Source organism: Boleophthalmus pectinirostris, unplaced genomic scaffold, assembly GCF_026225935.1.
Source record: "Boleophthalmus pectinirostris isolate CB_2022bp ecotype Guang Dong unplaced genomic scaffold, ASM2622593v1 HiC_scaffold_7, whole genome shotgun sequence".
In the NCBI taxonomy this organism is placed as follows: Eukaryota; Metazoa; Chordata; class Actinopteri; order Gobiiformes; family Gobiidae; genus Boleophthalmus; species Boleophthalmus pectinirostris.
The window spans coordinates 25,333,917-25,356,230 of record NW_026571473.1 but is presented as its reverse complement, the minus strand read 5'-3'; the positions used below and the strand labels follow the sequence as shown (position 1 = coordinate 25,356,230).

Below are 22,314 nucleotides of genomic sequence, written 5' to 3'. Positions count from 1 at the left end.
GCTTTGATTTTTACAATTTATATGAATTTTTTACTAAACTGTACTTAAGAAGTTATAGTATATGACTGTTTATATAAGTTATTATGAGTTGTAGAAATGCAGATTTTTCCGTTTTAAATGTCTTGACAAAAGTGTGAATTATTACAGTCAGAACAGAAAGAGTTAAGATTTAAGTGTGCTTAATAACGGTTAATTTGTCAACTAGCCTAAGCATCAAGTCTTCTCAAGTCACAAGGCTCAAGTCCAAGGCAAGTCCCAAGTCACTGATCTTCAAGTCCAAGTCTAGTCCCAAGTCTTAGACCATTTTATCATGTCAAGTCTCAAGTCCAAAAAACAGTGACTCAAGTCTGACTCGAGTCCAAGTCATGACTTGCAAATCCCCAACACTGGTATATACAGATCCAAATATATAAATAATTTGATCAAAAAATGAAACTAGAAAACGTATAAATGTTCTGATAGACAATAAAAAACAGAGATTTGACTTGAGGTTAGTTAATAGGTCTGACCTACACACTTTTTATTCAGTCTTTATTTACTGATAACTTAAAAACATCAGTTCAAGTGTTGAACACAAACTCAACAAAGCAATAATTAAAAAATACCACATATTAAAGTTTTTAGACCAACCAGTGTTACACAATGCTGTGCTCTTAAAGGAGCTTCCTCTAATCCAAGACATAAGTTCCACAAATCCATTCACACAATTATATTCAATCTATTTTAATTGATTCTTATGTTATAAACACACTGTCTATTCAAAGAGACAGAAGAAGCCTTGTGAACAACCATTAAACCTTATACAAGAATAGGCGACCCTGTGAATTATGAGTACTGAATGCATGACATGTTTATTGTTACTATATTGAAAACATCTATCTTTAAATACAGTGAGTAATGTCAGTCATGTGTGTCTTTTAAAATAGAGATATCCAACCCACTTTCACACAAGAGGAGTCTATACACAGCCTTATGTGCGGTGTCCTATGTGAGCTTGAACTTCAGTAATAGCCCTGTTCCCATCTTTGGTCCTGGTCTGGACTTGTCGTGAAATTACTGGGCTGGTCTGAGTGCATTGTTGTCCTGTGGTTTGGACTATAACAACTTAAGTCATTCAGACCTGATATAGAAGCATTGTGTGTCAGTTCATTTGTATTAAAATTAAGTTATGTAGCTGTAATTAGTGTCTCAATTAAACTTTATAGACCTCCCACTGTGTGAAAATTTTATAGACAAATGAGCTGGGAAAATTGTAGTCGTTGCTATGTTTAAAAGGCTGTATTACGCTATTTTTTTATCTATGTTATAATTTTGTTTCATTATCACAAATATACAGTACCTAAGGTTGCGTTTTGTTTCCTTCACACGTTTAATACGAGTTCGTCTCTCAAACTGAAAACAATCTGTGATGTCGTGTAGTAATACAGGAAGTGCTCCACTGTGTTTTTAAACTCCATATACCTTCACTAGAATAATTTGGATAATTTCAGTCCTGGATTTGCTAGTCTCTACTGAACTAAAGGAAAAAATATCTGTTAACTTGAAAATTACTGCTTTATCACAAGGTGGAATGGACCGTTTTGAGTTGATGCAGGATTGTGAATGAAACAAAACACAACTCCAGGTATGTTTTTGACGAGGTAACAACATTCTCACATGGCTTAAAGCTCACAAGAGTGAATTCTGTTAAAGTTTTAATTATGTTTCTAGTAGTGGTGAAAGTTTACTGCAAATATTAGGGACCAGTTTGACCATTACTACAAAGATTAGTGGTTTTAATGCTGCGTTTTAATCCATACAGTTGTTGTGTCCTTGAGCAATACACTTCACTCGACTCGAAGAGGCCATGTGCACAGAATGACAGTCATGTTTTGTCAGTCTGACCCAGGGCAGCTGTGTGATCTGGCCATATAATGTAGCACTATAGCCAACCTTTTTACAGTATAGTAACAGTATGTCCTAGTATTAGGTTAAAAGGCTCTATTGAAGCTGGGAGTGCCTTGCTTATTGACTGAGGGCATGGATAAATTATAACCACATTTTGCAATATTAGATTAATGTAAGTATTTGAAGCTTGTGAGTTGTTTATTTTCATCCATGGCTTTTAACTGCCTGCCCCTGAGCAAACACTGGCATTGGCTTTTTAATGTAAATATTTTGGGCTTCTTGTTGCCCTGTTAGCGGGACTGGCATTCCCTAAATACCACACATTTTCCTCCTCCGCCCTCTCTGCATCTCGTAGCCCCTCTGCACTTTTCTCAGCTCTGAAGGCGGCCATGATAAATACACATTCCTCTTGTACTTCTTCTGGGAAAAGTGTTGCACAATCATAGCATTATTTCTGTCTCTTGTGTCCTCAGGCTGGACAGATTTTAAACGGTTCTTCCGCAGTATGTTGTGTTATTGGATAAAGGTTTGGATTATGCAAGAGCCCTGGTTTGTTTATTTCAGACTTCATGATTTGAGAGAGCATGCTTTTCACTTAGTTATTAATATTATTTGTAAAATGTTTGGCTACCCTCTCTACATATTAGGTTTGTAATAATCTTTTTTATTGACAAAGTTAGATCAAGTTTGTTGTGCTTTATATTAAAGATGCTCTGTGTAACTTGTTTTAGGGACTGTTCACCACCTCTGTTTCCATGGAGATGATATGGCTTTGCTTTGATTGTTCCACATTATGGCATCAAAACTTTGTAACTCAAGCATTGAAGACAAGCATTGGCACAACCAGGCAAAGTTAAAAGTGATTTCTGTGGACAAAAATACATAAACAAGAAGGCATGTTTTCAAGGTATTTTGAACAATAAGAATATCCTTTTGCTTTGGTGTTGACTTTTTAAATTCGTAACCAAGGTTGAGTGAGGGATTAGGATTTTGCTTTACTGGTGCTCCACATACAAAATGTTCGCTGCAAACTTAGGCAGCCGAAGGTTACCTTTTTATCAATACTGCCCATGTCCTTCGTCTTTCCCTATTTTTCAATTCCGTTGGGAAAGGAAACAATTTGAACAGAGGTCTGATTCCCTTTTGCAGTTATGGAGTTCGCAAACTTCCGAAGTCCATTTCTCGATCCATTTTCCGCTGTTAGGACATCCAACAACCACACAATTATGATGTCCCAATCCCATAACTAAAATATGACAATATGAGAACCAGAAATAAAAGCAATATGGTTCAAAAGACTTGTAAAAACTGGCTTTGACAATAGACGCATCCCACTGGAAAATCAAACATGGTGGCTTGATGCTCAATTTTTAGGAGGATCCTTCCCAGTATGCATTGCAGGAAGACCGTAAGTCCGAAACTTGAGATGTATGTATTTAACTGATGGATGATTTTATACTGAGTAATATTCCAGGCAATGCTGTAATATATCCATGGAAACCCCCATCCCCATCAGAAAAGCTGCATAGTGCACTTTACAATGTTCAGAATTGATAACACACCATGGATGAGAGTTGAAATGTTGTTAACTTAAAATATACTTTATAAACTTTTTGAATCCTTTTGTTAATAATCTTGGGATACTAACCTTTTCAAACTACTTGTGTTTATAATGTAGTTTGGACTAAGTCTTTCTGACATAAACCAGATATTACATCCAGTTACTTAGTTTTCAGTCTTTTTCAGTTTTCTTGCATAATCCTTTACTTTTTACTTTGACTTGAGTAATATCCTTTGAGGTAACAGTACTCTTACTTGTCTTATTCTTGGCTCCTCTCCCCATGCAGCCGAGGATCCCCGTGGGCCCTGAACGCCTCGTGAATGTTGTGCATACCGAACACATCTGGATCAGAGCAGGAGTTACGGCGTTTGTCAGAAAGTTGGGTTTAACACGGCTGTGATTTCACCACTTTGACTCTCACTCCAGCGCAGTGTGAATGAGCAACAGATGGCAAAGTTAAAGGTGCTGAATCAGACCAAATTAGAGCTAATCACACACGATTAAATGTGCACTATGTGAAAGGTAGGGGAAATGATATTACGTTGGTTTAAAGAATGTCTACAATGATGAATAAGTGGTCTACCAGTCACCTATAGGAACCTCTAGTGAAGTACTTGTGCAGAATAAAATGATCGCTATCCCTCACCCACCGCCACATCTTATACATCTTATTGTGTCTCTAAATGAAGGTGACTGAAATGAAAGTGAATCTCAAAAAAGCCGATTGCCATGTTTGGTGTGGTTCCTCTGAATAGCGATGAGTGTTGAATTAATTAACTCCATGAAAAAAATGTTAAAACGTCATAAGCTTCTGATAAACCAAAACAGGATTATGAATAAAGGAAATGTCAAAACAAGCATTTACCAATGAGTAAAGTGTTAAAATGAAAATGTTCAGGACAACAAAACTGAAGTGATAGTTTTGTATATGTGAATAAAATTACCCTAACAATGAAATATTTTATCAGAAGTGCCTTTCGTTTAGACTGTGACATGGGCTTAAAAAAAACGCAAAATTCTGAAACCACGCTCCAGAGTGGAAAAGTTGATTACACTCTGACGTAGCGTTTCCGTCTACACTGCCCAAGATGCAAAACTCTGGTCAGATCTGCTCACGTCATGTACGCATTTACGTCAAATACATCACCACCTAGTGTCACCACTGAGCCACCTGGCATGCATACCCAATCGAATTCCACACACTTTTGCGTCACCGTATGCCCACAGACTTCCTCCCAAAAATGCTTGTCTAAAAGCAGAATAAAAAGTGAAGACATGACGCCACTTTTGTGTCTTCTGTTCAGACCATCATCATTTAAACGTAGCCTTAGATTACACATGTATTGCACTTTAGCAGTCTGCTCAGATGGGGTGGAATGATGGAAAGTTGCCTTGGGGTAGAACAATAATATAACTGTACCCAATGGTCTGAGCAAGATTCAAACCAAACTCACTTTTGTGCTGGTACCACTATCACCCTCACAGCGTTTCGTTTTGATCAAATAAACTCCATCTCATTCCTCTTAGAACATGAGTTTCTTTCTGTCTTTCCTAAGTGACAATGGGCCAGAACCACAGCTGATTTATCTGTGCTATAACTCCACTGGTAAGAGCATTCCTCTACACTCCAGCATTGCTCACAGAAATGATCAAGGTCTTACTAATGTAGACAGAGGACCAAAGCTGAGGGTAAGACTGACTCATGTGCATAGCTCAGTCTGGTGTTGGCCTACAATCCTTAGAGTTTTGCCATGTAAGTGAAAAAAAATTAAAATAGGATCAAATAACACAAGACAATGCAATTTATCTAAAGCTAAAAATATAGCCACAGATTAACAAGAACTGGCGTGCCCAAAAAACAAAATGTGAAATTGATTTGCTCCATGATGTTTAAATTTAAAGTTGTACTGCACACTGAAATAAAGAATATGGAAAGACGCTGCTGGGAAAACCGTGGGCTGAATGATATCTATGCGTCCATCTATATCTCTTCTATACACTATTGTTCTATAAAACCCAGTCTATTCCACATCTGTAGCTCTTTATAACAATGATGGAAACAATATATCAACTCGCATTGGTCTCTGCTTTGGTTGACACAGTGGTTTGTGGGTGTGTTGAGCTTGGCCAATCACAGTTCGACACAGAATACAGTTGATCTCAATGGCACAAGTAAAACGCTTATATAAACAATTCAAAATTCCAGGTTGGGCACAGCTTTCATTACAACATCGGCTTGGTATTTGAATAGTTACACCTTTAATCTTCTCCATAATCCCTACAGTGAAAAATAACAATGACAGAAGAAAACAAATTATCTTACTTTTTTTTTTCTTTAAGGAATTTGAACTCTTTTTGGCTGGGATGGAGCCTGGGAGAAATTCTTGGAAAAATAACAGCGCAGCTCAGTGTTTTGCCTTAATTTCCATGGAGATTCCAAAACTTCCTGCCTACAGCGCTCCTGGAATGTGCCCCCACCTCATTTTTCCTTCTTTCTGTCCTTCTTTTTTCACTCAAATCAGGGCAACGCACTGTCAATTTTACATGATGAAATGAAGCCCCTAGAATTGAAACTCTCTAATTCACGACAGATGGGGTGTGTTACGCAGTGAGTGGTGCAAAGTTGTAATGATAACAACAAACAAAATCAAATCATTATTCACTAATAATGTTGAAACTCTAGCACTCGTCTCTAGCCTCAGAGAAAGAAGGCTGCAAGTTCAACTCCCAGACCGGTTTTCCCCAACCACCAAAAACATGCATAACAGGTAAAATCCCCTAGAAAAGGTATTCCTCACCAAGCTCAAGATCTGGAGATGGGTCCCACTGCTCTTGACAGGTTGATCCAGTGGCATTGAAGGAAGGGTCAAATGCACCTATGGGGACAATAGAGTCTAAATTAGACTCAAGTCACTCCTGGTGGGGGTCAGTAGGGGCACAGATGACAATGTTCAAGGGGCAAATAAACTGGACTATAACTGCAAATATGTGCCAGTGGCCTCTTTGACCAGTCCCAATCACACAATCACATACAAGTGAAATGAACAAAGGGTCTTGTACAAAGGAGTGAACCAACAATTATGAGACAACTTTATGTTAATGGTCAAATGTCTCAACTAAGACTTTGAGAGAATGGTCCATCTTATCACAACATCAAATGAAAACAACAAGAGCAAGGTAAGAATAGGGCTGGGGATCATTAAGAAGTTACCGATACGATACTTATCTCGATACATAGGCCACGATACAATACATATCTCAATACAGTGAGCTTGCGATTCGATATGGTATATTTCAAATCAATTCGATATGGTTCAGTAAAAAATAAAGGCTAAATCATGACTGTGATACTAAAAGTCTTTGTTAAACCACTTCTTGTGCAAAGTTAATATGAAAGCTGCCTATTTTACTCATCAAAACAGTGAAAATGTCAAATGTGTTGCATAAAAGAGTTTCCTTCCTCTAAACAAACAGCAAAACTGTAGCACTGTAACAAAATAATTTAGTAAAATATACCAAAAAATACTCACTATTACAATAGTCCACAATATTGATACTGTATCAGCACATTAAACGATACGATATATCGATATTTTTGCCCCTATGTAAGAATGAAGGCTAGAAAAAAAACTTTGTTGTTGTGTCTCTAGAGTTCACTTGAATCCACCTGGACACTGACTAATGTCCAGGCTGTAGGACATGGAAAAGGGACAGTTTTGTCCTGAGGGCTCTTACTCTTTTTAACCTGCCCTGAGAGAAGATCTGATGACCCCTCTACCCCTGCTGTGGACCTTTTTGAGTTATCATTTATTCTTGTTTTATTGTTTAGTGTTATTTATTCTTGTTCTGTTCTTAAATTTAAGATAATAAAGTATGGATTCATTTATTGATTATTGAGGAATGAGTGACATGCCATCTGCAAATAACAAGCTCCACTCATCCTCCATAAACGGAATTAGCGAAGAAACATGATTGAATATATTTTAACATCTACCAGAGTTATAGTATTGTATAGGCCAATGATTAATGGACTTTCTTCCACCATGCATTTCTGGTAACATTATAAGGCACTGGTATCAGGCCCTGGGGTGTAGTGGCAGCCTCACTCGCAGACCTGCATACCTGTATTTCTCTCTAACTCTTGTTTGTTGTTGCATGCTTTATGTTAATCCCCTGAGATAACATGGGCACTCAAAAAATGTGCCTCAAATACTTGACCTAGTTGGGATCTGACCCTTGAGAAAACCAGTTGCTATACCTGCACCTATAAGCAATAGTGAGGCTGAATACCAGACATCTTACAAATAACTCCATAGTTTCTGTCTGTGGGAAACTTGTAATTTCATAGCAGAGTAAAACGTGTGGCTTTTATAGGATATTTTAGACCTTGTAAACATATAAGCATTTTAGTTGTTAACAAAACTGCAAAATAGTGACAATTTACCCATATGTTGCTTAAATTAAAGGGTTTTGGAAAACTACTTGTGGAATGTACGTAATGCAACATGTTAAACTTTCTGTGCCATGGTAGAAAATATGGAGTATTCAACTATTTTATTGGAACTTGCACTTTATGACAAAAATCAGATATTCAAATTATACAATATACGATACGATACTGATCTGATACTGATTTGATACTGATTTGATACGGTTTTTCTCAGGTTTCTCACGTTTTTCTCAAGTTTTTCTTAAAATGATTATCAGACTTCAATTATCAAATTGAAAAGTACTTCTGCAGAACTTTTATGGCTAGTCAATCAGTAAAACCAGTTCCATCATAACTCATTTTTATTTTCTGTGACAGACCTACTTCTAAGAATTTTTTGGCTTAGTGATTTTGGTTTCAGTTTGCACAATCTGAAAGACTACTGAAATTGCATTTGTTCCACTTATTCAACACTAACCCACCTAAAAAGTGTTGTTTTTATTCTGGGAATCTTGATATATTAAGCTCAAAAATGTGAGTGAAACCAGTTGGCATGGTGGCCAGAGCTGCAGGTAAAGTGAAATGTGACGCCGAACCCAAACTATGGCCCCGTGGCTATATTCTGGTGCACTGATGTGGGAAAAAATCAGAAATTCTGCCAAATGCAAATGATACTGAGAATTTTCCCCTCTGCTGCGGCCAAATAGTGCTCCCAGGGCATTTCCAGCAGTTTCAAAGTAATTTGGAACGGCTAAAAATAAATTGCACTGAAACTTAGCCCTGCTATCACACATTGTAGAGAATAATCACAGAAAAGGAACAAATGGGATCTATGAGGCCTGAAGTCTTTACCTAACATTATGCACTATTAAGATATTACTCAGCATTTGACCAAAATTTTATCTAATTTGATCTGATCTTCTAAAATGCTTTACCTGGAACTGTAGTCTCAGAGACAGCATGTGAATAGACAAGGAAATATTAGGTTAAAAGCAGAGCTGGGAAGCAACTGAATGTATATAACATAAATACATATTAAGAATACAAATTTGAGTAAATGTACAGTTACTTTTTCAGAATTACATTTCTAAAGTCAAAGGAATACATTGCAGTACTTCATCATACAATTTAGGCTCTGAACTGAAGATAATTAGTGAGAAAAACAGAAAAGACTGTTGTGGTCAGTGCACGAGTGATTTGTCCTTATCCAGTTCATAACAGGAAATGCATCACAAATGGTGAAGCAATCATAAAGCTGGTTTAATCCTATGTTGCATATTTATACTTTAATTTAAATGCATCTCATGAAAGTATTCAGAGTATCCAGAATATAGTACACACATTATTTATGCAGATATTCAGTATTCTTCCCATAACTGGCTAAAAATGTTATACACTGTGTTGAGACATAATAGTAAATACCTTTCTTTTTAACCAGATAAAAAATGCATGATGAAATCAACTTGCCTATTTGAGTCAGCAGTTTCCAGTCACTCAACACTTTAAAATCCAGACTTACAGACCTAGCAGTATGGGAAAACATGAATGAATTAGTCAACGAGATAATGAAAACACAGGCTATTGTAGACAGGCTTTACAAAGACATCTACTGTACAGCTGAGTCAGTAAAACCACACAAGCAGCTGTGAACTTACCTATTAAAGTCTAGGCATAAATGTCTATGGTACAGGGTGACTAATTATGAGTTATCAAGAAATAGACTAGGAATGTGGCACCTACCTCCTCTGACCCCTCCTTTAGATTCCTTAGTTTTACGATTCAAAATGCCATTACTTTACCTAGACCACAATAATATCCAAAGAATGATTGCCACAGGCTTTCACTGGTTCCCAAGGACATACTAACCTGTAGATGTGAGTCATTTTAGAGGTAATTTAGGGCTGTGTCAAAGCTTGTATTAGTTTTATATAACAGTTTACAAAGCAGGTGGCAGGTGGGGTTATGAAATATTGCAATTCAGTTACAATAGTGATGAAATATGCAATTCTCACTCAAAGGATATTTGGGGTTTCTCAGGTTAAGACAAGCTATATTGATCCACATGTTACTTTTCTCTCTCTTTCATTCACGTTCATGCTTGTGTTAAATTAACTTAGCAGAATAGGCCACTGTGGTAAAAGTCTACAACTATTTATAGAAGAATGTGGCAGACAGGTTTTGTTACCTATTTAACGTGTCCATGGAAAGTTACAGGTCAGATCTGTGAAGAGGTGCCCTGCTTTCAGATGTTTTTCAAGGTATATTTGCACAATAAAACCACTTATAGGGCCCATATTACACTATTTACTGATCTATGTTATGCTAAGCTGTTTCCTCATCAAAAACATACCTGGACTTTATGTTTTGTTTTGTTTTGTTTTATTCACACAAACATGCGATGTCACAACCTTGTGATGTCTTGTGGTAATACGGGAAGTGCTCTAATGTATTTTTAAACTCCGTACACCTTCAATCATTTGCATGATTAAAGGTAAACAAAAGGTAAAAGGTAGCTGTTACCTTGAAAACTATCACTACATAACATCATAAAGTGGAACAGAGCATTTTGAGCTTTGGTGTAGACAGATTGATAATAAAGGATTACTCAGACCACACTGAATGAAACGAAACACAATTCCAGGTATGATTTTGATAAGGTAATAACATTCTGATGTGGCTAAAAGCTCACAGGAATCAACTTTGTGTAAAAATAATACTTGAGGACTCCCTTGAAAACAAGACGCTCCATCTCAAGGGGTTTATCCTCTAACTAAATCAATGTCACCAGTCAAATTAAGGTAAAGTGATGAAGTTAATGTAAAGTTACAAAGTGTAAACATAGACCTATACATTTTATTTGTGGGTTTGAAGCTATGGCAAACGTCCTCTGTGGTCATAATATTTAAGCAATTCACATAGAAATGTAATATTTTTTGAATGGGGAAAGATTCTTGATGGGTTTTCACAAAGTCCTTCAAATCAGGAAGGAATTGTTTGTCTGAAGCCCATGAATTGTTTGCATGCCATTGTGAGTGGATCACAACAGATAATATCAGTTTTCTAAAAATCCTTATCCTAAAATCAGTTGACAACCACTTCTGCTTTGTCCGTTTCTGAATATTATTATGGAGAAATGCTGCCCTCTAGTGGCGTAAACATTGTATTGCATGCTGATGAAGTCTGTGCTCACATAGACAAGCAACGTGAGCTCGTGTTTGTGTGACCCATGAGCATCGATCGATTTATGTACTATTAATCATTCACAACTTCAATTAAGCTCTGAATTTGAACATGACCGAAAACGTAATGAAATAAAGGCACTATTTTGGGAAAGTAAGACGTACGTAAAAGCAACGTGCCCGTATAGAGAAACCGCGTAATCGACGTCGGGATTAGAATTTTCAGCAAGAATCGGGTATACTTTCAATCATAATTCAGTCATAAAATAAAATGATTATTCTTGCTAACAGATTAATGACCAATTCAACCAATATAGCCTTGTTTACGTCCGATGACTATTTTTGTCAATGGTGAGCGGTGCGGTAGTCGAAGTAGCGCCAGTACCTTACAGTATCACGTGACCACAATGAAAGCCTCTGGTTGGTCGCTTTCCCCTCCCTTTTGTTGGTCCTGAACGGATTGGAGCGCTCCTATTGGCGAAAGACATGGGAAACTCTTCTGTGATTGGACAATTACAAAGAGGGCGGTCCTGGTTTTCCGAAGCGTTCTTCCGGCTTACATGTTGGAAAAAAGAAAAGACGAATGGAAAATCTGTAATCTTCAAAACAAATATTGGTTTCGAACTTCCATTTACGGTAATAACGATGCACGAGTAAAGACGTTTTAAATGCACATGCAAAGTTAGCGGAGATTTGCCAGGTTAAACTGTTAAGTATGAAAACGCTGGCGGCTCTACTGTTAGCAGTTAGCATAATGGTCGCAAAAAAGCTAACTCACAATGTAGCCATTTATTGTAAAGCATTTAAGATTGTGTGTACACCGTTAGATTAATCTGGTTGTAATTTGTGTATTTAACCTTAGCTGACGGAAATCCTCAAATCTGACACGGTTCCAAGGGGGGCTGATAGTTAGCCAACGTCACCGAGCAGTAACTAGTTTTAAAGGGCATAAGTTCATATAAAATCCTCACTTTTATTTTTATTTGTTGTTGTTTATGCCAATGCTTACTGGTGGAGTCAAAGCGGTTCGTTGATTTCTGTGCTTTAATGCAAGATCATTTTATAGCATTCCTTTAGCTTGGTCCGGTCTACTGTTGATACCCCCACGGCTAAGACACTAGACGAGCTTGTTTATGTGCTAAAAACGATCGACTGACGATGCAATATGTTTACAATTTAGATCTGGTTTATTTGAAATGAGCTCCCAACAATTTCCACGTCACGGGTTGCCTGCGTCCACGGGAGGAGCCCCACAGATCTCTCCATCTGGGAACCTGGTATCTGTCACCCAGCCGTCCAATCCCGCAGGTGACACAGCACTGACTCAATAAAGCACAATACAGTTAAGTACAGATTTAAGATTGTGGAATTAAATATTTTTTTATTTATTTTTAGCTGGACCAGATGGAGACAGTACTCGTGATGCAGACCATGGACCTCAGGATCCTCCACCAGCTCCAGGTGGTGGGCCCATCCCCTTTAGAGACGATAAACAGGAAACTATGGTGGTCAGGCCGTACCCTCAGGTTCAGACGCTTGGTCCACCTCAGGCTGTTCCTCAAACAGTTTCCATTCAACCCGGAACTCCCGGTACTGTACCTGCCCCGGCTGTTCATCTGCCACAGGCCCAACCCACAGTGCTCACTGAGGGACAAATGAAGGTAATCACAAGTGTTTAAGATTCCTCTTTAAATATGTAAGTTTAGTGTCACATCTCTGTCAAGTGTCTCATTATTTAAACATTGCCAACAGTGCCATTATTTTATTTAAACAATTTAAACAATTTGTGAAATCTTCTTAAGGCTGTACTGAAGTCTCCAATGCCAAGTCGACTCATTGCTCCAGCTCCAATCCCTAATCAGGCTCACATACCTAAGGTCCCTGGTCACATCACCGTGACTATAGAGAGCAGCATCGCTACAACCCCTTCCATTCCAGTAGCGACCATCAGTGGTCAACAAGTGAGTTCTCACTGTCAAAAATATTTGTATATGGAAAATGTTTCTGTGTTAAATAATCTTAATCTGACATGTATTTCTTTCAGGGTCACTCTAGTAATTTGCATCACTTGATGCCGGCTAATATCCAGATTATTAGAGGCAGTGCTCCTGCTCTGCAGATAGGGACACCTCCAGTGCAACCCCAAACTTTCTCATCACATTTACCTCGAGGTAGGAATATTTTGTAAATGTACTGATTATAAATAATATGTTTATAAATCTACCAGTTTTTATATGTGAGTTTTGACCCATAGGGGCTGCTGCAGCAGCTGTTATGTCTAGCTCCAAAACTGTCCTGCGACCAGCCACTGGGACAAGTGCTGGCCCGGGCCAACCCACTGTGCAGCACATTATTCAGACCATTCAGGTACAACATATTTCATTTATTTACCGATAATTTAAACCATAGAATAACGTAATTTATCCCTCTGTGTGCAGTCTCGTCCTCCAGTGACCACTTCTACACCTGTGCTCCCGACAGTAGTGGCCAGTCGGACTCAGTCTCCCGTTATCAGTTCAGCTGTTACTCACTCCACTGATGTAGCCCATGGGTATGTAGTAGTCTGCAGAGCTATTTCTAGGGAACATTTAACCAAGGTAGAAATAAATACAACAACTCATTCTTTTCAGACGGCCCGGGCTGGCCATTCACCCCCCTCCAGCCACAGTCAGTATTCAGAGACCTCAAACATCCCGAGATACAGCAACGCGGATCACACTGCCCTCTCACCCAGCAATAGGCGCTCAAAAACCTCAGCCTCCCAACACCATGACCCAGGTAACTGCTGCAAAACATCAGAAATGAATTTTACTTACTTAAATACTTATTGCAATGACTTTCTACCCACAGAAATCCATTTTCAGCACCGTGACACCAGTCGCTGCAGCGACGGTGGCTCCAATTGTGGCAACTAACACTGTGCCATCAACTACCGCTATAGGTACTTTATGCATCTGTATGATTACTGTAAATAAGCTTTAGAGTGGGGGGAACATTTGTGGAGTGATATTTCTTGATATGTAGTTTTAGCAATACTACATTAGTTTTAGTATTGATGTATATATGCCGTTTGATCTTACAGTATAATTGTAAGTTTAAATGACATTTGGTTTATACCATCAGGAAATCACTTGTTTATGGTTTTGGTTCAATCTGGATAAATTTGTGAAAGATCTATATTGAATCATAATTTATTTATTATTTCAACACATACTGTTGTAGTATTGTTGTGATCACATAACATTGTAGCACATTTGTTTTATTTTTATTGTATTTTTTAGCTACTTTTATAATTTTGACAACGTGTCTCCCTGTTTATAGGCTCTGTTCCGCATACTCAAATGACTAGTAACACACTAGTGACCATGACAGTTGCTTCTCACTCTTCTCATGCTACAGCAGTGACCACCTCCACTATTCCTGTTGGTATGTGTGTTTATGCCCCTTTACAGTCTCTCCCTCACTAGCCATCATGACTAATGCTCTTTTTGATTTCATTGCAGCTAAAGTAGTTCCTCAGCCTATAGCCCATTCATCGTCCCGTGTGCAGCCAGATTATCCAGGAGAACGAACCAACCTCATTCCCATCTCTGGACACCGGGCATCTCCCAACCCTGTCACCATGGAAGCAAGGAGTGACAGGTTACTGCTTTTTACCTTACTTAGTTTTCAGTATTATTCAACATTGGTTTGCATTGAGTAAGCATTAACACCATTTGAAATAATCATTGTAACATGCACAATTTGGCGTGTGTATTTTTAAAGTAATAATCCCCAATAATAATCATACTTTCAAAGTTTATTACTTATTTGGATTTTTCTGTTTTATATTAAAGACCTTCAGTTCCAGTACAGTTCCAGTATTTCCTTCCCGCCTACTCGTCCTCTTATCCTCTGACACACACCTATACCCCTATAAGCAGCTCTGTGTCTGCGATTCGCCAGTATCCTGGTAAGCACCACAATAAACCAATGTCAGATCATATTAACTAGGCACCAATCAAGCTTAACATTATGTCTTGGTTCCATGAATACAATGACACCAAAATATTAGGATTAAGTCACTAACAGGTACTTTTTCTCAATTAGTTACACCTCAAGCCCCGAGTTCAGCACTACCTACTCAGCCAGGAGTAGGAGTGGCCACTACAGTGCATCTGAACCACATGCAGCTGATGGCAGTGGATCGCATCGGTTTGCCCTCAGCTCAAATCAGCACCCAAGGGATCCAGCCGGCACCAATTACTGCTCAGGGCATTCAGCCTGCACCCATAGGAGTCCAGGGTCTGCACACCTCAGCCCCCATTACTACACAGGGACTGCAGCAGACGCCCAGTGTGACCCAGCAGCCACAGCAGCAACCGCAACAAGCCCAGGCTGAAGCAAAACCAGGTAATCAAATTATGGGTGTTTATTAGCATTATGGGCGATTTCCAAATCTTTTCAACTTCTTACAATAAAGATACAGTTACAATAAGAAGTTTCCTAATAAAATTGATCTAACTAAATGTAATTTATTATTGACACCTCGGGCGATGAAAACCCTGACGTAAATGAACTTTCTTTCCAGGAGTTGTTTTGACAGATGGTTTCGTAGCTAGCCCCATCAACACCACGTTTGGGGCAACCCAGCCTGTAGCCACCATGGTGCAAGCCCACACCCAGGGAGCTGCTGTCGGAGGAGCCCCCACTCTGGTGTCCTCTCCTCGGCCTAGCATCCTCAGAAAGAAGACCACCACTGAAACGTGAGCCACACTAGTGCAACTAGATTAATTGCATTATTATTTGGATATAAGCATGCATTATATCAGTTATTATATTACCTTGTAAATGTAATAGACAAAATGTGATGTTGCTACTTTATATGGATCTAGCACTAAATTCAATGTGCTCTTTTGCTTCAGATGTGCACGAAAAACCCTGATTCCAGCCCAGCCCAGTGAACAGAGTGGGGCAAGGATAGAGACCGCTGTGAGAGGAGCAGGATCACCCCGACCTGCAGGGTAACTTTGCTTTCTGATTACATCACTTCATTATGTTTATAAGATAATTTAACCCTTTATGATGTATTTGTGATTATGCCTTTGCAAACATCTCAAACAGACGGTGACAGATGATATTTCTTTTACAATGAAACACAGTCACTTTATCTGTTGTAACGTTGTACACACTGAGATTTAGTGTTCCATTGTCCTTTTTTCAGTCTGAAGCCCAAAGCCGATGTGCACATGGCAGTTGCCCCTCCTGTCATGGCTGCTGTGGAGGCATTACCCTCTCAGCCTCCAGAGCAGCAGGCTGTTTCTACAGCCCCCCAGCACATGGCGCAGGCCATCCCCACCATGCTTTCTGCCCCAGGACCTGTGCCCCCGTCTCAGCCCTCTGCGGTGCTGCCTGCCCTGCCAGCAGCCATGGCCGTCACTCCCCCAGTACCTGCCTCTATGGCTAACGCTGTGGCCTCTCCAACTCAACCCGCAGCCAGTAGCACTGCTGCCTATGTCGCCAGCTCCACCTGCCCTGACCTGAAGATCAAACAAGAGGTGGAGTCCATGGACACCTCCTCCCAACAACCAGGTAAAGGGGGCATTGCCAATTTTAAAAATTGATAAAAAATAATGTTTTGGATAAACAAGTTGTAATGTTAAGGAGCGTTATTGTATTAGCGTGTTTTTAAGTAAAACCATATATGCTGCTTCTTTGTAGATCCCAATGCCAGTTTGTCCTCTGCTCCAGCACTTACCCCCCAAGTCTCCTCCCTGACCACGTCCACCACAGGGGAGCTCATCCCAGGGGCCTCTCCACGAAAGAAGCCTCGGAAGCAGCAGCATGTGATCTCAACAGAGGAAAGTGAAATGATGGAGACCAACAGCACTGATGAGGAGAAAGCCCCTGGCAGACCCATCACTGGGAGGGCTGAGAGGCGTGAGTCCCCCCCTAGAGAATATGTCGGTATGTCTATGCCTCTGGCTCTGTGTAAATGTAATATTCAGGAAACGATTTACATCAAATCTGGACTGTATTTTTGTTGTTCTCAGATGAGGAAGGAGTACGTTATGTCCCAGTCCGTCCTCGCCCTCCAGTCACCCTCCTGAGGCATTACCGAAACCCCTGGAAGGCCGCCTACCACCACTTCCAAAGGTACAGCGACATCCGTGTCAAAGGTCAGTACTCCAATGGTTTTACTAGTGCTGTCATGCGATTAAAAAAATTGAGAGATTAATTAATTATGATCTGTAATTAATTAATCTAATTAATCTCATTTTAATCTCACCTAAAAATTGCTGAGAAAAGCCTTCAATTTGAGGTATTTTCATTTAAATTCATTATTACATTATTGTGGCAGATCAAAAGACTGATATAGATTTTAAAAAGTGACTTTATAAAGTCATTTATTGTTTAACAAATCTCTCCAAATTGGCTGTTGAGCCTAAGTCTCCATGAATAAGAAACTGTTTGCTGTAAAGTAGCAAAGACGAGGAAATCTGAACATAATAACTTTTGTCTACTTAAAGACAATAAAAAGTCCAGTCTTTCCTTAACCATATTAAAAATATTATTGATAGAGAAATGCTTTATATATGAGATCACTGGTTTTAATCCTTGTTTTAGTCCTGGTTTAGACCTGCTTTAGTCCTACTTTAGTCCTAGTTTAGTCCTGGAATGGATTAATCCTGGTTTTAGTCCTGGTGTTAGTTCTGGTTTAGACCTGGTTTAGACCTGGTTTTAGTTCTGGTTTAGTCCTGGTTTAGACCTGGTTTTAGTTCTGGTTTTAGTCCTGGTTTAGTCCTGGTTTAGTCCTGGTTTAGTCCTGGTTTAGTCCTGGTTTAGTCCTGGTTTAGTCCTGGACTGGATTAGTCCTGGTTTTAGTCTTGGTGTTAGCTCTGGTTTAGAGGCGCACAGGACGAAGCACGGTTTACGCAGCGTATGCGAGAAAACACGATCCACACGCGGCGCACGGGAGCACGTCGGTGTCCGCGCAGTAACTACGGAAGGAAACGTGGTCCGCGCGTTCTCAGGTTAATGACGATGATGAAGGTGTGTGTTTGTTTGTGTGTGTGTCCCCTCATGTGGCAGGTCACTATAGGACAGTAGTGCAGACATCATGAGTCTATGCAGGTTGTTTTCACCAGTGACATTTAAGTTGTAGGCGATATTATATTTGTTATTTTCTTTTATATTTCACGTTGGGAGAATAATTTCCAAGACACGAATGTGTTTTTACCTGTGCACTGCTGCCTGTGTTCTACTGGCTCTTCGACCTCGTCCATTGTGCGACTGACGCCGCCAACGTTAACATGACGTTTACGTCGCTCTTACTGCGCGCGTTTTGTGTGGGTTTCTGGCAATGAGTGGAATTACCGAAATAAAAAAATGTATAAATGTGTTTTTGTGTGTGTGTGTTGTTGTCCCAACAACACATAAAAACAGGTTTTATAATAAAGCAACTCGCATACAGAAACAGTAAAGTTAGAGATTAAAAATTAGATTAACGCGATTAAAAAACATAACGCGCTAAATATGACTGTAATTAATTAATCGCAATTAACGCGATAATTTGACACCACTAGGTTTTACATTATCTCACTTATGTTTGGATAATTGGGAAACATATTGAAACTTATACTAGTAGTAATAAGAAATATCAAAACAATGTATTTTGTTGACATGGTTTATGTTTAAATAATATCTGTTTTATGATTAAAGAGGACAAAAAGGGGAGCCTACAGGAAATGGCCAATCAGAGAGGAGTTGCCTGCAGAGCTCAAGGATGGAAGATCCACTTGTGTGCTGCTCAGCTCAGACAACTGGTAAGAAATATACTTTATAGTTGAACAAAACCCATCAAAATATTAGTCAGTGTTTTCACATATGTGTAATGAATTTTTAGACAAATTTGGAGCATGATGTGTATAGCCGTCTGTCCACTCTCCAAGAAGGACTGATTCCAAAGAAGAGAGCAGGAGGTGACGATGACCTCCACAGAATCAATGAGCTCATACAAGTAAGATTAACTTAATTAAATCCACTGGTTATTTACTTTTGAGTAGTCACAAAATTATAACTGCAATGCTTGATTTACAGTATTTGCCTCTCAGTGAAGGAAAGGCTAAATGTTTCTGTATTTTGAAGAAAATGGCAGCAACTGACACACTTTCTTGCATATGCTCGATACATTAAATATGATCAGTGGGAAAAAAAAATACTTTAAAATTACACACAATTACAATCTGCAGATTTGTTTTCTAACCATGTGTTTCTTAAACTGTGGTACACTGATTGCATCTGGTGGTATGTGGGGCCCACCAGATGTGGGGCAGTTTTAATATATACTTTTTAAATTTTTAGAGAAATCTTGCAATGTCTTGTTCTGCTTTTCTGAGTTTGTTTGAGTATAATCATAAATTACCAGGGTTAGTCTAATTTTAGTCTTTAATTTTAATCTAGTACTGATATGGTCCACTTATTCCTTATTGATCTTGTGGTGCTCAAAGAACAAAAATATAGTTTTTACTTTAATTTACGTAAAGTTTGATATCCACTGCTCTAACCAAAATCATCAAATCTTTTTTTTCAGGGCAACATGCAGCGGTGTAAACTTGTGATGGACCAGGTCACAGAAGCTCGGGACACAATGATGAAAGTCCTGGATCACAAAGACAAAGTGTTAAAGCTGCTCAACAAAAATGGCACGGTGAAGAAATCGTCCAAACTAAAGAGGAAAGAGAGGGCATAGGCTGCAAATACCACTGCTACTGTGCCCTCTAGCTGTGGCATGGAGGAGCTGCTCACTGTCTGGTGCTATGATTTGCTGTATACAATCACACGCACCCTGCCTGAACAGAGAAGCGGACTGGAAAGATAAACTGGAAAGAAACACTGGGAGGAATAGGTTCTCAGTAATACACATGTGAAGTGTGGAGCATTCAATTAATGTCTACTTAGTTATGAACATTTTCGTTTAAATGTTAGAAACGGCCCGATGTTGCATTCAAATTGATCTATTAAAAAAAAAATACAGGCACACGAGTAAATTAGAATATTGTGGAAAAGTGGGATTGAAACCAAAATGTGAGTCAGTACACAAAGGCAAATATTTTAGATATACATTATCTTACCCGTAGTCTGGGAATTTTGTTTATTTAATACCACTGGGGCATCTTGTCTGGAGCAGTGGACCTTTTTTCAGATCTTAGCCAGGATCTTGGTCAAGTGTCCTATTTTTAGCTCAGTTTTACTCCATGTTGCTACATAAATGTGACTGATATAAATTCTCATTATGGCAGACAGTTAATTTTAATGTTAGTAATTACTTGACAGTGACGAAGTGTCTTGCCCAAGGACACAACACCACCAGGGTTTTATGTCCCCCAAAACATAGTACAGTTGTACTCTTGAGTATAACAAAAACTTAATTTCACTTTTCCACAGTATAACTATGAATGTGCCTGTTGTAAATTCAGGCAGCCATTTTGCCCACAGGAATTTTTAGTTGGAATGCGAGATTAAAAGGGACATAATGATTTTGATTAGCCAATTACAAAACTGTCTTCAAATGTGCTCTTCTCATAAACTGTGCCTTCATTTTGTTGATGTACATAAAAATATCACCAAGAAAATACACTTAAAAAGCTTCGCATTTTTATACCACACCTCAAATGTCCAAGTTAAGATGGTAAAACAAAATACCTATTGAAAACAACATCAGTACATCAACAACTGTGTTCAGATTTGAAGGATGTGAAGTCGAGTTTTGAGAAGGTCCAGTATCCAAGTTTGGTCATAATGTATTGAATTGTAAATCACTGTACATGTTTCTTTTTTCATCAGACTTTCTTTTCAAGTTTTGTACTCTGAATATTTGTGTGAATGGCGATGCTTCATTTTTGCAAACTGTAATTTACTGAAATGAAGTGTGCCCGAGAGACATCCAGCTATTGTACATGTTTTTGTCTGTGTAATTATAGTAAAGATACTTAAACAATGCTATGTATTTTTATTTTAACTAAAATCACAGGACAGCACAGTACAGCATGATAAAAATATGGAAATAGGAGGGGTGGGTAATAAGGGGGATAAGGTGGGATAAATACATTTTTAAACCCTATTTTTATACTAACAAGCATAACCAACCATATTTCTGATCATTTGCAGTCTTCATACACGTTTAGGGTCAAATCATATTGCCATTACTTTGAGTCACTGTGTAAGTGGAGTTAATATGATTAACCAAGATTCAGGAGCTGAACCACGCCTCAACTTTCTCTCCAGCCAACCACGCCTTATCTCAACCACGCGTTCAAGAAGCCCTATTTATACAGCCATCCCGACAACACCGCCTGTGTCAGCTCTCTCGACTGCCTCGACCCCTTCCCTCCCACTCCATGTTTCTCGTCCACAGCATCTTTAAGGAGGGGAGGGGGAGTGACTATTTTGGATTGGTGACGGAGCCCCCACCCCGAGTCTCCCCCCAGTCATCACATTTATCCACCACCAATAAATATCTTATCGTATTCCATTGTTGTGGCATGGTCCTTGCTAGTGAATGCATTTTAAAGTACCTTTTAAAATACACAAGTCTTTCTCTTATGCTTCTACTGTGCTGTAAAGTACAGTTCTACCGCAGAAACTGTAAACTTTAATTTCAGCATTTACCTATCAACCAAAATAATATGATCTGTTTATTTATTATAAGGCAAACCAGATGTACTGTTTAAGTCAGATGTAAATACAATACTTGAGAGTTATTTACTATTTTAGTATAGGCAACACAAAAAAATTACCTTTCCTAATCTATAAACCATAGAAAAGGAGAGAGAAATAGCATGTATATACAAACCACAAAGATTTATGATATTTTAACACCCCCTGTGGTCAAATATTATACCAGACGGGCGTATAGTTCATTGTTGGAATGCTGGAATGCACTCTCTTCTATAAAACTCACCCAAGTTGTGCTATGACTGACAAAACTGTGCATTTAAGTTTCCTTTCCTTTTACAGTCAGGGTTTACAACATAATTGCAAGCAGGGTTTGGCAGGATGATCTCTATGACTATGACTATGGCTTTAATAATCAAGGAAGTAATCTACTGGTAGCTTATTTTCTTGGGATAGTTTCCTTATGTCCATCTGATCCAGTGACCGAGGTGGTTTGAAGTTTGACTTTTGTAATCTTCCTATGCCATGGTATAGATGGAAACATTACAGAAAGATCTAAATCAGCACTAAGCCAGGTCTATTGAACAGCTAAAACAAGAATA

At 38.8% G+C, this 22,314-nt stretch overlaps 1 protein-coding gene across 1 annotated transcript; it reads left to right on the top strand.

Annotated features, from left to right (window-relative positions):
• The first annotated feature begins 11,573 nt into the window (after window positions 1–11,573).
• On the top strand, window positions 11,574–21,035 carry sap130a (Sin3A-associated protein a). The gene is made up of 21 exons (XM_020918786.2): window positions 11,574–11,692; window positions 12,237–12,364; window positions 12,452–12,717; window positions 12,859–13,017; window positions 13,101–13,227; window positions 13,311–13,423; window positions 13,495–13,607; window positions 13,687–13,834; window positions 13,907–13,997; window positions 14,378–14,482; window positions 14,560–14,698; window positions 14,893–15,008; window positions 15,146–15,448; window positions 15,627–15,801; window positions 15,961–16,059; window positions 16,260–16,627; window positions 16,757–17,002; window positions 17,089–17,214; window positions 18,758–18,861; window positions 18,942–19,055; window positions 19,629–21,035. Exons 2-21 carry the CDS (start codon window positions 12,253–12,255, stop codon window positions 19,785–19,787), a joined length of 3,183 nt encoding a protein of 1,060 aa, XP_020774445.1. The 5' UTR covers window positions 11,574–11,692; window positions 12,237–12,252; the 3' UTR covers window positions 19,788–21,035.
• The last annotated feature ends 1,279 nt before the right edge of the window (window positions 21,036–22,314 follow it).

Excerpts from the sequence above, each read along its gene's own strand:
- sap130a (XM_020918786.2), top strand. The coding sequence starts at position 12,253 with ATGAGCTCCCAACAATTTCCACGTCACGGGTTGCCTGCGTCCACGGGA. Across the intron at positions 12,365-12,451 it reads CCAGCCGTCCAATCCCGCAG|CTGGACCAGATGGAGACAGT; the intron begins GTGACACAGCAC and ends ATTTATTTTTAG. Across the intron at positions 13,998-14,377 it reads GCCATCAACTACCGCTATAG|GCTCTGTTCCGCATACTCAA; the intron begins GTACTTTATGCA and ends CCCTGTTTATAG.